Below are 18,505 nucleotides of genomic sequence, written 5' to 3' on the forward strand. Positions count from 1 at the left end.
ACGTTGCATGTAGGGACTATGACTGGCAAAGAAGGAGAGCTGGCTGAAGAGAGGCAAGGCTAAGATAATTTGGACGTGTGCAGAGGAAGAATAGTGGATAAGTTGGACACATAATGTTAAAAATGAAGCCGCCAGGCAGAAGGAAAAGAGGAAGACCAGAGAGAAAGGTTCATGGATGTAATGAATGAGGAAGAAAGCAGAAAGTTAATGTGAATGAAGAAGATTGGATTAGCAGATGATTGGCTGTGGCAATCCTAAAAGGAGCAGCCAAAAGAAAAAGACAAATCTTGGCCATGATGATCTTTGACATGTAGTGTAGATTTCTGTACCTCTAAGCTCCTTAGATTTGATTTATAAATCATTTTGAAGTGACCGATTTGTTTTAAAAATCCTGAGTGCCAAACAAGCTCCTTTGAGCCTCCTGAACACGTCTTAATAGAAACATGTCAGTCAGTGCTGTAAATCGTACTGTAGTGTCTCCTGTTTGTTTCAGTGTGATAACCTGCCCCCTGGCCTCTGTTTTTTTCCATGTCCTCTTTTTTATGAATAGCTGCATCTGTTATGCAAATTCTTAAAAGCCTCGAGTCACCATGGAAACTATCAGCTGGGTTGTACGCTGAAGTGCTGCAGTTTCCTCATGAGGATATCTGGGTACAACTGTGCTGCTGTCAGGGCATTTGTGTTCTTATAACTATGTTATAAATACAAACAAGGTGGGGGATAATTCTGCGTGTAGCAGTGATGTTTTCCCTCTTTACTGTTTGTACATGATGACTATTAATCTAATCTTTCCTTTTCCTGTGTTTTTTTTAAATAATCAGTGTCCAAATCCTGGTCCAGTGATTCAGACAGATCATATGCAGTTCCCTGCCTTTGTTTGCACTCAGCATATGCTGTGGCAGACAGCTGGCCATGCATCTCTCATTAAAATCTCTGTCCACTCCTGTTACAGCATGATTGAAAGGCCACGCAGCCCTGATGTGCAGAAATCTACCATTCTCCTATATCGCTGTAAATACAGTAGTTTTATAGCTTACTGGATGTAAGTATCCTTTGCTCCTGCCATTTTCTCCTGTTCTTTTTCAGCCTGCATTGAAAGGCTCCATCACAAAGTCAGATGTAATGAACATTTTATTTTTGTATCCCAGGCCTCTAAGCTCTGAACTAATGTTCATTTTAAAGGTTAGATCCCTCTAAACTGTTCCTATGGTAAATGTCAGGCTCTCAGTTCTTTCTTTCTTTAAGTTGCCCGTTATTGCACAACTTCTTTTTAACATTTCACTGAGGTATTTACGAAAATAGGTCACTTCCAAAGTTTCTCTTCTGCCTGTTGCCTTAGGGCTCCTTAGTGCCTGTACATCTCAGCTGCATACATTATACACCATACACTGCACTTCAAACATCTTCTTTTGCTGGTTCCTTTCTACATTATGTATTTCTGACTTCATTTTACCATTTTACCACGGAGGACTAGCAGGTGCCTCGGAGTGCTGTTACCTCAGCTGGACAGAAATGAGCAGCTTGACACTGACACAGAAGCCTTACTGTATGAACACGAGACACACTGCTGAGATCGACTGTAGTCACGAAGGAAATCTCTTGGTCTGCCTTTCCACTCTTCTAAATCCTTTAGGAGGAAACACTGGCTGGTTTACAGCAGGAGTTTCATCTGTACGGAAAGGAAAATAGATGTTTTTATGATGCACTTTGCATCTGTGTAAAGTATGTAGCATGTAAGATCTTAGATCCTTATGAGGGCAGTTAATGTTATTCAACTAATAAAACACTAGGTGTTCTCCCACATAGAGGAAAAAAGCCCAAGGTGGAATCTGCCACTCACTATACTCATATACTATATTACACTCATATATGCTATATATATATTTACTGTCATATTATCAAGGTAACCATTTTTCTCTGCAAAATCCAAAGATTATATAACAACCACGATGAAAAATAGTCTAAGCTCTTGGCCCATTCTCCAAACTCCCCACACACAGATCTAATCCAAAGTCCCTTCCCTTTCACCCCTACTTGTAGATCAACCCAAAGGACTTGTCCCATTGCCAGACTCAGTAACCAAATGCAAAAGGTCTCATTCCCAGTTGAAAACAGCAGAAAAGATCCATTCTGCTTTTGTGCACCACAGTGTATTACATTTTCAGGTTGTTTTTTAAAAGTTCCATTCTGACCACCTGCACTTTTTACCTGTCCACCACAGACCTCAAACGTGCACAAAGGGCAGGGTTAAATATAGAAATTTGTACACCAACCTTACCATGATACTATGATACAGTGTTATTGAGGATCATCAGTCACAGTGTAAATGGACTGACTCTTAAAAAACACTTTTGTACTCAAACATGTCCCATTCACTCGTTCACTTAAGCACTTTTCCATGTCTAAGCGCTTTCTATCTAACATTCATATTCCCACAAACACATCTGAAGCAACTCTGGGTTCAGTAGCCAAGGGTTGCTTTGGCATGCAGACTGAATCAGTCAAGGATAAAACCACCAGCCTTCTGATTAGTAGATGATCTGCTCAACCTCCTGAGCCACAGCCACCTCCGTGTCAGGTAGATTTCCAGCTATGACTCTACGAGACAAAAACAAATGTTAATGGCCACATGCTTGCCTGTTGCCTCTTTTTCAACAGCAAGCAGGCTCTGCTTGCGGCAATTCTTCCCCTACTTACTTGATTTGTCTACCTGCACCTTCATTCTCTTCCCCAGAATGAAATTCAGGTTGATGGGTTACTGTTTCAATAGTTTTGACACTGGAGCAGACCAGTTCAGTGGTCAGAATGGGACTTCCAGGTTGTGATCTAAAAATAGCAGTCATGCTGGGAGAGCTCTAGATGTAGAAGAGGCGGTGGCCTTGATGACCTTGAAGGGTAAACTGACCTGACGCAAATCAGGTACACTAAAAGTTGTGATTTCAGCTTTTACTGCAGAAGTCATTACCTCACAACACAGACTCTTACATTAGTATTAACGATCCAAAAAAATTCATCTTCATCAGTTGCCATGGAAATTTGTGATCATACTTTTTATTAGGCAGAATGGTTTAATATTGTGGTTGAAAGGTATGTGAACCTGACAGTGTCTAATAGAGCAAAGTGCACGTTGCAGCAGGTATTAATTGTTATGTCTAACTATTTACTTACTTTCCAATGCTTTTACATTTTTACAAACCAGAAAAAAACTATATGATACACACGCACATAAACCAAGAAAGACATAAAGGAAAGGAAAAGGAACGGGAACGGAAGAAAATAGATTCTGCCAGGCATCCAGTGGCGCAGCACTTTCTATAATTGCAACCTGGTGAATTTGTTGTCATGGCTACACTGAGTAGTGGGTCTGCACACTGGGACCAGTTAAGATAATTTTAGTTTTGATGCATTAGTAGTTTCACAGGCTCGCAGACACACATATAAATGTGAGATGTTACCAGGATTTCTCTACTGCTCTACTAGATTATGTATCCAAAAATAATAATACTTTAAAATCAGCAACAGGGACATATTGTAAATAATGAACCTCTTAACATCCACCAGGGTTCAATATGACCAAGGTTACTGGACTGGAGGAGACGGGATCAATCCACTGACCTTCTGATTGGTAGATGACCTGGTCTATCACCTGAATATCAGCTGCCAATATATAGTGTGCAATTTGGGATTACAGGTTAAATGCTGTAAGATTATTATTTGGGGATGATAAATGGATGGGTAAACCTAAACTAGTCCCACAAACAGGTCACTAGTGAACCTGTGGATATTCATAACCGAATTATATAACAGATTATGCAATGTCTGGCTGAGAGTTAGAAGAGAAATACCAATCTCATATCTGTATATTCAATATAAACCATTAGCTGGTTAACTTAACTTACCATACAGAATGGAAACTAGTGAAAGCAGCTAGCCTGGTGGGGTCTAATGGTAAAATTTACCTAGAAAGGCCTCTGCGAGCTGTTAAGGAGCCAGGTTAGCTGTGTCCATCTGTAATTACTCTGTGTGATAAACAATAGACTGCATGAATTTTCAACAATCATTCAGGGCTTTGCATTTTGCTGCATTAGCATTTTGCCCGCTGCCCTTTAGTATTTAACTAATCATGAGAGTAACAGTCAAAATCTTGAACTGTTCCCTTAAGTTATTTCACAGCACCACTGCACAGTCTATCGTGAAGTCATTGAATGTCCAGCACAGAAACCGAAAACTTGTTCATGTCGCCCGGTTGGCATCACAGCCACAAAAACCAGGCCTCTCCTGTTGCAGGTAGTGTTTACAGTAAATGTCACGAGTAACTATCTCCACTCAGTGCTGACACCCAATCCTGTCACAGGAACCCACTGACATTTAGTCTTTGTGGTAAACAAGGACCATTAAGCAAATAGATTAAGTTGTATTTGTTTTACTATGACTGACTCTTTGATTCCTGCTTTTGCTTTGTAGTTATTCTAGTGATAACTCTCAGTTTTGAAATTCTCTGTTTTGGGTAATATTCTGTTATTAGTAGTAGTACTTTTCAGCAGTACCTCTGTGATTCCCTGACTCTGTCTTGTACTTCTGTTAGTGTCTGTCCCCCTTCCTGTCATTGTGTCTGATGTCAATCTTCTTGTGTCTGTGTTTATTATTTATCTTTTAGTTACTTCCTGTTTGAGTTTGAAGGTTAGATTTTGTTTTCTTGTGTCTCGTTTCACCCTCTGTTTTTCCCTCTTGTGTGATTGTCATCCTGGCCTACCAGTCTTCACCTGTGTTACTTACTTTCAGATGTGCTTCGTTCTCCAGCTGTCTCCTGCTGTCTTCTCATTTGTTGTCGTCAGATTTTCTGTTATGCTCACATGAGTCCAGACGCCGAGTAAGGATTTTGTGTTATCCGGGTAAACTGTTGGTTAATTCTGGGTTTTCTGTACTACAAAGGGGCTTCCTTTTTTGTCCTCGTTGTCCTACCACCATGGTAACTTGTGCTGCAAACCTAACCTGCTTCATAGCTGGTTAGGATCCAGATTAGAGATCAGCAGGTACAAAATTTACCACCTACTGACTAATTGATCCCCTGGAAAATAACGTAACCATCACTGGAAGTTCTCTCAGATGTGTATGTGTGGATAGGGGGATATCATGTCTTTGTGTTTATAGTCTTAGATGTAACTTTGTTTCTTGTTTTTTTTTTCTGCAGGCTGCAAAGAATTTTTTAACAATTTCATTATTCTCTAAGCCTCAACATATGAGCCTAAAATTATTCACCTACGCTTTACTTGCTTATGACATTTGTAACAAATTTGCACGTATAGCCTGTATTTAAATTTCTTTCTAAATTAGTCTTGCTCTCAGACCATTAGATGCCACCTGTGAGGGCTAAAACCTTAAACCGTCCTTTTAAATTTTTTTAATTTAATGAAACGCTTAATTATAATACATCAGTATTGGCAGTGATCCTTTACTATCCGCTCACAGAGATTCTCAGGGATCTCCCAGGAAGGTGGTGCTATTTTCTTGGTCACGAGGCGTTGATTTCGTACCTGCCTGCTAGAGAGCAGGTTAACCACCTTCATAATACTAAAAGCCCAGTTATAAACCTGAAGTTACCTGAATAAGACAAATCCTCTCATTAAAAAGCAAGTCAAGACAGTAAAAGCCCCACCCATGTAAGTAATCACCATTCACTGCTAAATGATAGTGTCTGATGGCTGCTGAATCTCTTTAAGCAGCTCTTGATGCTGATTATCGTCTCTAATTACAGGTAAACCTGTTTTCACTGGAATATTAATTACAACAAGCTCTGGTTACTTTCTCGACTGGTACTTTTGTCTAATTAACATCACCCCAGCCTTCATAGACGATAAGCAAGAATCTCATCGCTCTTGTTATGCACTACAGCACCAAATGGTCCATTTTCACAGAGTAATGATTCAGCTGAAAAATTCTGTTCGTTTTCCATTCACCTGCCAACACTGCTGCCACTTTCATAGTGAGCAACAACCATAGCAACAAGAGACAGCTGGAGCTCCAGCCTGCAAAAAAAATAATAATTATAATTATAAGTATCGAGAACAAAGACAGATTTTGAGAACTTGTCATTTTCAGCTGGGTGTGATGTGTCTTCACTGAGAGGAGATGTGAGATGGCTGTGAGCCTTGCCAGTGTGCTGAATTTCAGCAAGCAGAAAAACGCCCACTGTCTAACAGGATTGTACATCTGAGGATCACAGACACCATACTTATTCCATTAGCAGGGCTCACCCATGCAGACTGTATTTTTTTCCCCATCCAGCTCGGAGGAAAGCTTCCCAAGCTTATTGTGGGTTACCACAGTAGGTTTATTTGAACAGGGACATGCTGTTTGAAAGCCCAGCCTGTCTCTGAGGTTCAGCAGAGAGTGCAGCCAGCATGCAGTTCATTAAAGGTTCGCAGTTCTTCAGACAAGTTTTCTCTTTTCTCTAAAGTCTTTGTGGTGACACCCGCCCACTGACTTGTCCATCAACACAATCCTAATGAAATTGGTAGAATTTATTACAAGAATCATGTGTAATTGCTGTACGTTATGAATGATTCTTACATGAGGTGGAGCAGTGTCACCTCACAGCAAAAGGATCCTGGGTTTGAATCCACTGATCGCTCTGTGTAGTTTGCATTGTGTCGCCGTGCCTAGGTGGGTTTCCTCTGAGTAATCACAGTTCAAAGTCATGCATGTTGTAGGCTGCGTTCCAGATACAGCACAGAGTGACGCCACTCCCGAGTTAATGCGTTCCAGACAAATGAGGAAAAACAGGATTTATTTCAGTTCTTTAGATAAGTAGAGTCATTCATGTTCATCACTGACAATACAGCAAAATACTTGCCTTCTGACTTTACTTCTGACAGGAGCACAGCAGTAGGTTAACCCGTGATTCTAAATTGGCCTTAGGAGTGAATGTGAGTGTGAATGGTTGTCTGACTCTCTCTGTTAGCTCTGCAATAGACTGGTGAATGTTTCGGGGGTGTAACCTGACAACTGGGATAGGCTCCACCCCCCTCTGATCCTGAATTGCATAAGTGGTTAAAAATGGGTGGAAAAAATGATCTAGAATACTGTCCACATATTTTATAGCAACACTGCAAAAAAAAGTCCAATTTTTTTTATGTCAAAAACCAATTTAAAAAAAAAAAGAAAGAAGAAAATGTAAAACAGGATTTAGATATGAAACTTCTGAATGGACCACTCTACGTGAGATTTGTTCTTTAAAATCTCTAAAACAGTTTATAATAAACATCTGTTTTGTAGGCCACCGTGCTAGAGATCCTTCAGTCTACATCATCTAGTGCAGGTGCTCCAGATATATCAGAACCAAGGTTTCTGTGGCCTCCGGTTGGAGTACAGATGTTTTATCAAGGAGATTGATGCTCACATGGTGACAGCAGCGCTGGTGCCTTTTGTGCTCGTCATCCATAGGGAATAATCTCATTTCACTTTCTCACTTCTCCCATATTTTGTCTTCATTTTCACCGAGCCACCTCTGTTCTTTATGCCACCTCTCACCTTTTCTCTGCCATCCTCGAAAGGCAGACGTCTTTAGCTTCTGAGAGCCTGATGATGAGCTCCTAATACAGTGAAAAATCAGATGAAATGCACTGCAGACTGTTAAATATTAGCCCAGATCAGGTCACTTTCAGTTTTTTACAACTCGTACTATAATTTCAGACATTTTGGGTGAAATGAATTTAATAGTATATCTTAAATTATACTTTACCTTTTAAATCTGAACTGGATAACCACTAAAATAATGCAAAATATTGTGCATGTTAGACTTCTAGAGGTTCACAGAAAGGCAGACAAAAAACAGAAATCTGTGAGCGCACACTTAACGCACTTCGTCCTCAGCGTTTTAGCACCACCTTCACACCTTCAAAAGGACACATCCTGTGAGTAGCCGCGAGCTCAGTAATCTATCTCCCTGTCTTCTCAGTACATAGCACAGGATATACAAAGGCTCTCTGTGGAGATGCTCAAAGTTGGGACAGAAAAGGTTGCTAGGTAAGGTGAAAAGAAGCAGGGGGGTACGCCTGTGTGGGACACAGAAGGTCTTGTCAATTTCGATGCTCAAGTTAGACTCGGAGTAAGTTTTTTGTTTAAAAGCTGGTTGTTGCTTTTCTGTATTATAGTACTGTAGAAGCGACTTTCATCTGTCACCTCATTCACCACAGGTCACAACAATGGGTAGCTCCGCATATTTGATTTGGCAGATGCCCTTCCTGTGTTGTAAGACTCTGTATGTTCCAAAAACACATCAGGTTCCGTTTACTTGATTTTGAGGGGGCGCTCTTGTGCGCTGTTCTGCTACTATTTAACTCACCAGTATCATCATGTACATTTTATTTAATATTCTAAGGTTTGGTTTGTGTTCCAGGTTTTGGTGGTTGTTGTTATATTTCTGCTCTGTTTTATTTTCTGGTCTTAGTTTTGACATCTAGTCTGTGTGTGTGTTAGTTCCTGTTTTACTTTGATAGTCTCCATCTCGCGTGTACTATGTTTAGTTTTGCTTCCCCTGTCAGCTGTCTTCCCATCCGTGTCCTGTTCCCTCGTTATCCTGTGTATATATTCTGTGTTTCCCTCTGTTCTCTGTTGTGTTCTCCCTCATTGTAGTTGGTTGGTCTGTCTTTAAATCAATTTATGCAGTTACGACACATTTTATTATAACCTAATCCTTAAATGGATTCAATGCCGTAGAGGCCCACAGACTGGTTAAAGTCTAAAAGTCTTTTTGTAAGGTTTGTTCACAGTTGCAAAATATTAAAAAATGTAAACAATGTTGTCCCAGAAACTATAAAAGCACTATATGGGAAATAAAAGGAAGGACAGCATGTTCAGGGGTTCATCATAATTATATTATGTAAGAGCAGCAAGTGAGAGCAGTTTTTATTGCACCGCAGTCCCTTTGTGGAACTTTCCAAGAAGGTGATTGTAACCCTGGGGAGTTATAGTGTTTATAGCTGCAACAGGCCTTTTCTCCACTAAGGAGAGGACTTTCCACTTTATTTATTAGCAATGTAATACCATCCATCTGTTCCCCTGTCTCTATTAAAAAACAAAAACACTCACCCAGTGTCCCGCAGAGGAAATAACTGCAGCACCACAGCAGCCCCTGTAGGAGGACGGGCCAGTCGTTTGCATAAAGGGCAGGAAAACATTTATTGGCCAGACACAGACAAGTACAACAATAAGAGGATTAGAGATGCCATCTTGCACTCAACATGCACACATAAAATAAAATGAAGTGAATCACTGCGTGACATAATCCCCCCTATTGATTCATCTCTTGTTGCGAAAAGGGCAAATCCAGTTACAAAGAAGTGAATCATTGGTTCACGCAGCGTAACGCAGTGGAAAATCCGTTCTTGATGTCAGATTTTACATCATGGGCTACATCCAGACCACTTTGTGGCAGACCAGTGAAAACTCTCTCTCTGCCAGTGTACATAGATGAGTATATTTTAAAAAAAATTATGTGCTATTTCAACAGAAAGACATCTGTAAGCATGACTCTTTGAAATAAGAAGTAAGTGTGTAAAATTACAGAAATCTATAAATAATTACGTTGGTGTAGCATGAATGGCCATTGGGGGGGGGGGGGGGGTCTTTATCAGTAAAATGCAAAATACTATTAAAAGTCTAAAATTTCTTTTCTCCTTCACATTTTCCAAAGTCATCCTGTGGACCAGATTGGAGTCTTTACCGGCCAATTCCGGCCCCTATGCCTCATGTTCGAAACCCCTGCCTTACTACATGTATTTCTGTATTCATATCGTCCTCAGTTGTAATAACTCTGTGATGATTACTTTTTAAGTAACAGCTCTTTAAGCCAAAATGTAAATGTGGTCAAAGGTTAGTTTCTGATTAAATGCCCCTAAAACTGATAATACTCCCATAATGCTGACTTGTACTTTGTGCTAAGTGCCAATTGGCAAATCTTAGCATGCTTAGGCTACACGTTGCTCTGAGAACATAAATATGATCTCAGAGATGCCAAGAAACTGATGGAAAGCTGATGGGTGAAATGTGCTGCAGAAGCATTTGAAAGCATTCATATTGTGATGCATTTCCTCCCCATGGAAACATCACTTCACTTTTGTAAGTAAGTGCTCTGCCTTCATAATGCATAAGTTTTATAGCATCTGTCTTGATGGAACAAGCCACAAACTTGGGCAAAGTTTGACATTCATTTTGCCTGAAAAAAAAAAAGAATCATTGTTTAGGGGCTGGCAATTTTTTTCCTAAACAGTCACTACAACAACTTTGGCCTTGTTGCTTGTCCAAGTTAATTATTAACCATATATCTGAACTCAACACCAGCGAGAAACAAAATAACATATGTCTGATAAAATATAGAGGTGAGGACACTCGTTAAAAATAATGAAATGCTTTGTTTTTTCCATCCTGGCAAATGAGCACAACTCGGTTACACAACTGTATCAGTGTCAAGGCCCCCTTCCCTCTGTCTTCCGGTCCTGGCGGGACACTCCTTCCCTGTGGAAGCCTCCTGCCAGGTGTTAATAGACACCCTGCTTTCCTGTCCATTCCTCCCTCGATCAAGCGTGAAGTTGAACCAACCCCCGAGTGGTGAACGCAGTGTGAAAACTAGGCTACATCTCTGGTTCTGCAGTCCGCCATGGCCCACTGAGGATCCTGTCATGCACACCTTTTCCAGGACAGCAAAGCTTGCACTTGAGGAGGATATTAAATATTCAGTCTCCTGCCTCTACAGGCCTGCAGGGAAAGGAGGCTTGGGGCTAATTACTGAGCTGGAGGGGGGGAGTGTGTGTGTGTGTGTGTCTCTCTCTCAATATGTTTGTGCTTGTTAGGGGTGAGCGTGTGCCATGGTTGTGCAGAAGCAGCAACAGCCTTGATCAGATTTATCTTCCATTTATGCAAACAGGAAATGGGACGGGCTGTCCTCATGACTCCAGTGCTTGTCATTAAGAGCTAATGAGGTAACACAGCACTGACCATAACCCTCTTTAGCAGCGCATCTGCGTCTTAATGTCCCTGCTGTACTGTAATACATTTGCCCATACATATTTCACCTTTCAGTTGTGCACTGTGTCAGCTACATAAAGACACTACTGATTCATTTTAACTTTAACTTTGGAACACAATCATATTGCACCCCATGTGTCCTTACCACAGGGAGCTCATTGGTTTCTGTTGCAAAGCACAGACTGGGTTAGCCTCATTTTCCCTTCGTCACAGATTTGTCACAGCGCCGAGTGTCCTCAGCAGACATCCTTCTCTGCCTGTGTCTATCTGTATCACTGTAGCGAGCTTGCGTTCCTATAATCTCCTCTCTGGCTGACCCTAGTTGGCTCACTACCAGGGTGTGAGGAGAAAAGGTGAGCGAGGGAGATAATTTGATGGGAACTGGAGCTCATCATCCTTCAGGTGCTCTCTTTACACAACACAGCCAGGTTTCAGCGTGATACATTAAAGTGCTCTCCAGCCTGCTAGAAAAGTCCTGATCTGTTGAGCGCGGTTTCCACTGAACACTTCAGGCTCGGTCTTGAGTCCCAATCTGATGCTAAATCAGCGCGCTCCCTGCATGATTTGCTTTTCCCAAAACTCCCCTTTAGGGCTTCTGCTAAGTTGTGTGACCTCCACATTCTCGCAAAACTACTGAAAACAATGCTGCAATCTTTTACCTTTTACAGTTAAGGGTAACGTTTGTGTTTTTTATAACTTTAGCTGATTTATTCTCTTGAGTGTGATTATTTAGTTACCTGAAATCTACCTCTAACAGGTCTTATTTCAGAGTTTAATCCATCATTTTGACTCTCTTGGGACCCACACCTGGAGGCAGGCTATTTCAGGGAAAGCTCTGATAAAGTTTACATTTCGGGGTGCCCTTTAATTCCCTCTTGCTTCTAAACTCCTGTCCTCTCTTGCCTCATCCGAACAAAACTTTCACTGCTTTTAGCCCCTCTCTCTTTAAAGGCCAAGCTAGGTGTGGAAACGCTCACCTGTCAAGATTAATTAAAGCTTATAGAGGTTGACTGGCACAAGGGAATAATCCCGCTCTCCAGTCGCCTGGGACATGGCCTCGACAGTGACCTTGTGCTGGATTTCACACTGACTCCAGGACAGGAATAATAGGTGTGGCACACCTACACAGCCACAACGGTGTAGGCTTCCTAATCCCCAGCACTATGACTAGACCCTGTTGTACTCAGCAGATTATATCATTAGTAGGTAGCTCAGTGCTTTAAAAGGTCTCCAGTAGCCTTTCAGTGGGTCTCGCTTGCTACGCATGCTGTCCTTTGCAGCAAAGTAATTCATCCGGGTTTTCTTGAAGCCCGGGGCATTGAAGGATTGTAGCAGAATGAATAGAAATGGAGACAGAGGTAGTAAAGTCTCAAAGGGTTTGTTTGTTTGTTTGTTTGTTGGGTTTTTTTTTTTTTTTTTTTCAGGAGTATCGGTACAATCAGAAACTCCCTCTCGCTCTCTTGCTTTCTTGTCTTTTGCTTACACTCTCTTCCAGTGTAGCGCAAGACACAAAAAGAAAAATGCCCCAGAGTTCACATTAGCTCCGACCCTTCTTTTGAAATGCTGACATGAAAGTAGAAAAGCTAAAGGGGCCGTGAACTAATATCATCAAAAGGATGAACCAGGGCGTTTTAGCTATTTCTGAAAAACGCAGTTAAATGCTACAAATGGAGCAACACCAGTTCTTCTCTTTGATACTGAGTTTCTCTCAGGAATGACCGTCCTTGCTGCCATACAAGACTCAAACTCTTATATCAGTTTTGATTCAGTCAAGCATCTTACCTGATCCCAGCCCTGAAGACCAGCTGTACTGTGCCAGTGCAGAGTTGGAGTGGCAGTGTTTTTCCCATTCATCAGCAGACACCCAATCATAGACCTGACTGTCAGTTTCCATTAGCCGGCGATGCTTGAAGAAAAGCCAGAAGGTCAATTGAAGACACTGAGTGTTGTTCTGAAAGAAGCTTTTCAAACCATCTGGTCTAAAAAAATATCCCATCAAGGCTGTCATCATATCAGATTTTCTCTACATGATTAACTCAGCCAAACGATGGTTTTAGTATCTGCACTGATATTCGCTGTGAATTGCAATAAAGCAAAATGACTCCCCTGAATGTACAGCAATGTCTGATGTATCTGTGATACTTTTCCTCTTTGTTGCAAATAATAACTTTGATGAATCTGGTTTTGAAAATAAAAACTGTGGTGCGAGCTCCACATTCAGGGTAATGAGAAGGAGCCTTCCATGAATACAAAACAGATGGCTTCAGACTTGTTGCATACTCTGTGCAGTCTTTTAATCTCTAAGTGTTCATTTCTGTCTAGACGGCCATCGGTTAAGAGATATTCTGATGATCAAGCATTTGCTTCTTGTTTGTGTAAGATTAACAAAATGGATTGGGCAATTACTCCGAAACTATCCACATTTGGCATGCATGTGCTGATCAATATCACACTTTTTGATTTGTTCAGCTCAGCTTCTGTAGTCTAAAATGTGAGGAATTTTACAAATAGCTGAATTTTAGCTAAATGTTACTAAAATAGAAGTAATTGACACTGCTAACATGCTAAAGCTCCTTGTTCCCCCTTCAGGTTTACCACAGCGATGGACTATGGAGTGCTGTTAAACTATTTCAGTGTGAACCAAAGGGGAGAACTGACTGACCTGCACTGTTCTGGGGAAATAGCAATAGATGAGTACAGAGCAGTGGAAGTTTATACCGCAGACATTTTTTTAAACATTTTTCTCTCTGTGTTTTCCAGATCCTGGCAATCATCTCCATCCTCTTCATTGTGTTGTCCACCATTGCCTTGTCTCTGAACACACTTCCAGAGCTGCAGGACACAGATGAGTTTGATCAACCCACCGACAATCCACAACTGGCCCATGTGGAAGCCGTGTGTATCGCGTGGTTTACTATGGAGTACCTCCTTCGCTTTCTCTCTTCCCCCAGCAAATGGAAGTTCTTTAAAGGTCCTTTGAATATTATTGACCTGTTAGCCATCTTGCCCTACTATGTCACCATCTTCCTGACAGAATCCAACAAGAGCGTGCTGCAGTTTCAGAATGTCCGCCGTGTGGTTCAGATTTTTCGGATCATGAGGATCTTGCGTATTCTGAAGCTAGCCCGTCACTCCACAGGTCTTCAGTCCTTGGGCTTTACTCTCAGAAGGAGTTATAATGAGCTGGGTCTCCTTATCCTCTTCTTGGCCATGGGAATTATGATATTCTCCAGTCTGGTGTTCTTCGCTGAGAAAGATGAAGAAGACACTAAGTTTAAGAGCATCCCAGCTTCCTTCTGGTGGGCTACCATTACTATGACCACAGTGGGTTACGGAGATATTTACCCAAAAACTTTGCTGGGAAAGATAGTCGGCGGGTTGTGCTGCATTGCGGGGGTTCTGGTGATCGCCCTGCCTATCCCCATCATTGTAAATAACTTCTCTGAATTCTACAAAGAGCAAAAGAGGCAGGAGAAAGCCATCAAAAGAAGGGAGGCTCTGGAGAGAGCTAGGAGAAATGGTAGCATTGTCTCTATGAACATTAAAGACGCATTTGGCCGCAGTGTGGAGCTCATGGACGTAATGGTGGAGAAATCTGATGAAATGAAGGAGAAACTCCAGGATAACCATGTGTCTCCTAATATCCACAAAGGGACTCCGAAAAACAAGTCAAAGACCAACCCAGGCAGCCCCACCAAGACCCTTGAATCAAACTATGTAGAGCAGGCCAAGCCTTCCAGCAGCCCCCAGCACCTCAGTGCACAGAAACTGGAGGAGCTGTACAACAAGATGACCAAGGCCCAAACGCAACCCAGCCTCACCGGCAAGGAAAAGGGGCAGCCGTCCAAATGTAGAGAAAGAGCTCAGCTTGAGATGGGAAGCATCCCCAATGAAGCTATCCCAAGCACACTGGAGGTTGTGACAGACATGAAGAGCACGTCCAGTATCGACAGCTTTATCAGCTGTGCCACTGACTTACCTGAGAGCTCTCGCTTTTCCCAAAGCCCCATCAGCAACATCCCGGGCAAGGTCAGTACAAACCCGAGCCTGGAGACCACCCTGGAAAATGAGCATGAAGGCGCCACAACACCCTTGACAGGCAAAGGTACAAACTCCAGAGGCACACACATCAACAACCCACTCAAAAGTCGTTCTCATAAAGTCAACTTCCGAGGCGGTGAGGATTCGGGGACGGGAGTCCTGTCAGACACCTCGTCCGTGCATAGCCCCGAGGCATCCATCTACACGACCGCCAGCAGCAGAACACCCAGCAAGAGCCCAGAAAACTTACTGCCTAGCATGTTCACGTTCCACGATGCCTCCGTCAGTAAGTTCATTGATGCTGACACAGATGAGGAGGAGCACCCGCATGATGGTTCAGTCGCCAGCCCAGCCCAAAGACTCCTGGAGAAATCCAGCCCCAAGTTTGGCCATCGCTCCACTTTCCAGCAGGCTCCCAACCACATGGAGGGCCTCCAACGGAAGCTGGGAAACAGCACACTGCCGTTAGAGGGGCAGGAGAACCACGTGGCTCAGGAACTTCAGCCACTTCAGGGAGAGAAGAGTCACTCTAACTCTTAAAGAACCAAAAGAAAAGAGACAACAGACAGAACGTGAATAGAAAGCAAAGGAGGTGACAAGCAAATAAGAAGCGCTGGGAACCTCCCAGCGTTATGAAAGGCACGGAAAACATTTGCGGGAACATTTAAAGACTTACAAAAATACTTCTATCCCGTGAAGAAACAGTAACTGTGCACACTGGGAAAGAATTTTGTGTCCTCTTGAGCTTCTTTCTACTAATAACTCGTAAATAAATCCTTTTAGCAGAGAACTCTTAAGAGATTTTAAAAAAAGAAGCAAGGAATACATTCTGAAGAGTTTTACAATTTATACATTTCTTTTAGCCTGTCCAGTTGACTACAGTTAATCTTTTTCATAAGGCAAAAACCTACTTTCCCGGCATCCCTGGATAGCACTTTGACGCCACAATAGCAAAGGCTGTCAAATCAGTAGCAAACCACAAAGGGCATTGAAACCTGGCATATTGAGTTGTAAGGGGAATACACATTTTCTTTTACTTTCTACACAGTGTATAACCTATATTCAGCGTATACGATGAAGTGGTGGGAAAATGCGTAGTTTGTTTCCTTTAACTTCCTTCCTCGAAACTGGCCTTAGTACACGTCGTCTCCTGTGTTTTATGTTTGTACGGCAGAGCGAAAGCCAGAAATTAACAGGCAGTCAGGCAGCATGCACGTGTGCTTAATCATTACCTTTCATATCTACTATATTTATTCCTATGTAACGTTTGTGGTCTCTTGTCTTGAGTGTGATCTCGAGTAAGACTCAAGTGTTTCAGTCTGTTGTCGTCAAAAAAAAGTTCAGTGTCCTACTCGTTGATCTCTTTTCTTCTTTTCTTTTTTACTGCACAGGTCACATTAAACAACACAGAGACACACTGTGAGGTTATATCCGTGAATGTCCTTCCTGTTCTCGTTGTGCCAGGCTGCTGGCGAGAAAGAGAGAGAGAGCACTTTTTTATTATTAACACAGAAGAAAAAAGCGTTATCTGTGCTTGTGTACCTATTTTCTTTGTTTCTAAATGTCTTTTGCATGTCTCTTAGACTTCATGTCCGATGTGGAGGAAACTTAAACGGAAAAAAAACTGTCTGACACTGATGAAAAGTTTCTTGAAGGAGCTGAGGGGGAGTCGCCATTCCTGGTGTAGCTGATAAACTTTGCATTAAATGACACTGCTTATGAGCATCAAAACAGCTGGAAAGACAGCAGTGAAAATCCCAGAGATTTGAGCTTCCGAGTGTGAATATTGTACATTTCTAATTACGCAAGTAGAATCTGTTACAACGATACACATTTATTGTACAAGGTAAAGAATCAAAATAATTTATATTTTTAAGCTATTTTCTAAAAGAATGGATTCTTAGATAAATATATTGTGCATAATCTCATAGTTTTGCATTTCAAGTACTGCATTATTTCAATGGAGCTGCATTTATTAGACAATAATCTGCAGTGCATACCTTTGTATTGTTTGCTACTGTCTCCCAGTAATTCTCTGTCCTTCTGTTCTTTGTGTGATGTGAAGAACCAAAGAATTGTTCTGTCTGATAACTCATGCTGATGATTTATCTCAAAGAATATTAGAAATTGAAGCATTCCTTTTCTAAACAGCAGAACGTGACATATATCAAGGGGGCATACTCGCTCATTGGGGACAAACATGTGAGCCAGAGAGAGCGTGCTGGCCCCTGAAGAAGACGACTGCTGATGGAGGATGAAATAGGAAAATGAAAAAGGAAGGCAGGAACGAAGCACTTTATTTCAGATCCATTTAGAAAGCTAATTTGATTATTTACACTCTCTGGATCCTGGCAAGTGGTTCGCTTCCAGAAATCCAAAACATTATGCTCACTTGAGTCCACATGACATCTCTTATAAACTTAAAGACACCTCGCAGCTATGTGCAGCTTGCCACTCTGATACACAAACAGCAAGGAGGTACATTAGGCCACTTTAGTTCAACCAAAGGGATCCGTCATCCCGCTTTTCTGAACACACATGATCACTGGACACATGAGCGATCCGGGCGTTGATCATCCGGTGCTCTCATGCTCTTTCTTACAGAAACCAAGCAAGTATCATTTTTTTATTATTGCAACTTACAACATATCATGCAAGCCAGCTACAAGCAGTCGTTTTCAGTAGTGGACCTTAAGCTTAAAAGAGATATTCACTGCTGTGCAATGTCTGCAGTCATTAGACGTAATATGAGTTAGATATTTTGGTGCCTTTGCTTTTAAGAACGCCTACTCTGCACGCTGAATCTGTCGCTGTGCCCTGTCTAATGGAGCCTGAATGACAATAAAACAAACAGCGAATAAACACATAGAGAACTGGGTCATCATGTTGTCAGACTGATATATTAGATATCTACAGCCCTTTCTCTCATGTCTTTCCTGTGCACTTTCACTCAAAAAGCACCAAACGGGTGCACGGAAAAGGCCCGGTCCACACAAACAAACAGGTGGGGACTCGCTCGGTAGAGTGAACAACCACTGTTTCCATGGTGATGGCTGAGATGACTGAATGGCTCAGATTTGATGCAAGCAAGTAGTCGAATTTGTAGAGATGGAGTCCTTAAAGACTCAAATAGCATATTGAGAGTGCAGACAGCATTCACATTCTGTTCATTCCTCTCAGTTTGTTCCCTGCTCGCTTGTCACTCAAGTGTGGTGAAGGCTTAAAAACAAATGTGTAAACAGAAAACTGGATTATGGGCCTCTTAAAAACAGTCACATATTCCCTTTTTTTTTCATAGAAACATGGACACATTTCAGCAAATTACAAGACAGCAGACAGAGTACGAACATATGCCCCCATCTATGGTGATGCAGTTAATAAAGACTTCAGCTTCCTAGCTGTGCAGTAGAACTGTTACCCTGATTATAACTGACGTTCC

At 41.8% G+C, this 18,505-nt stretch overlaps 1 protein-coding gene across 1 annotated transcript in view; it reads left to right on the forward strand.

The window, feature by feature from the left end:
* Positions 1-15,606, forward strand: part of LOC146632207 (potassium voltage-gated channel subfamily B member 1-like) — a 36,563-nt gene extending 20,957 nt beyond the window's left edge. Inside the window, exon 2 of the mRNA XM_085354168.1 lies at positions 13,786-15,606. Coding sequence (XP_085210294.1) covers positions 13,786-15,606 — 1,821 coding nt within the window. The remainder of the gene's footprint in view (positions 1-13,785) is intronic.
* Positions 15,607-18,505: the final 2,899 nt, after the last annotated feature.

The sequence above is a fragment of the Diplotaxodon limnothrissa genome, linkage group LG5 (genome assembly GCF_057381915.1).
Source record: "Diplotaxodon limnothrissa isolate DT_005_m linkage group LG5, D_limnothrissa_male_GT1.1, whole genome shotgun sequence".
NCBI lineage: Eukaryota > Metazoa > Chordata > Actinopteri > Cichliformes > Cichlidae > Diplotaxodon > Diplotaxodon limnothrissa.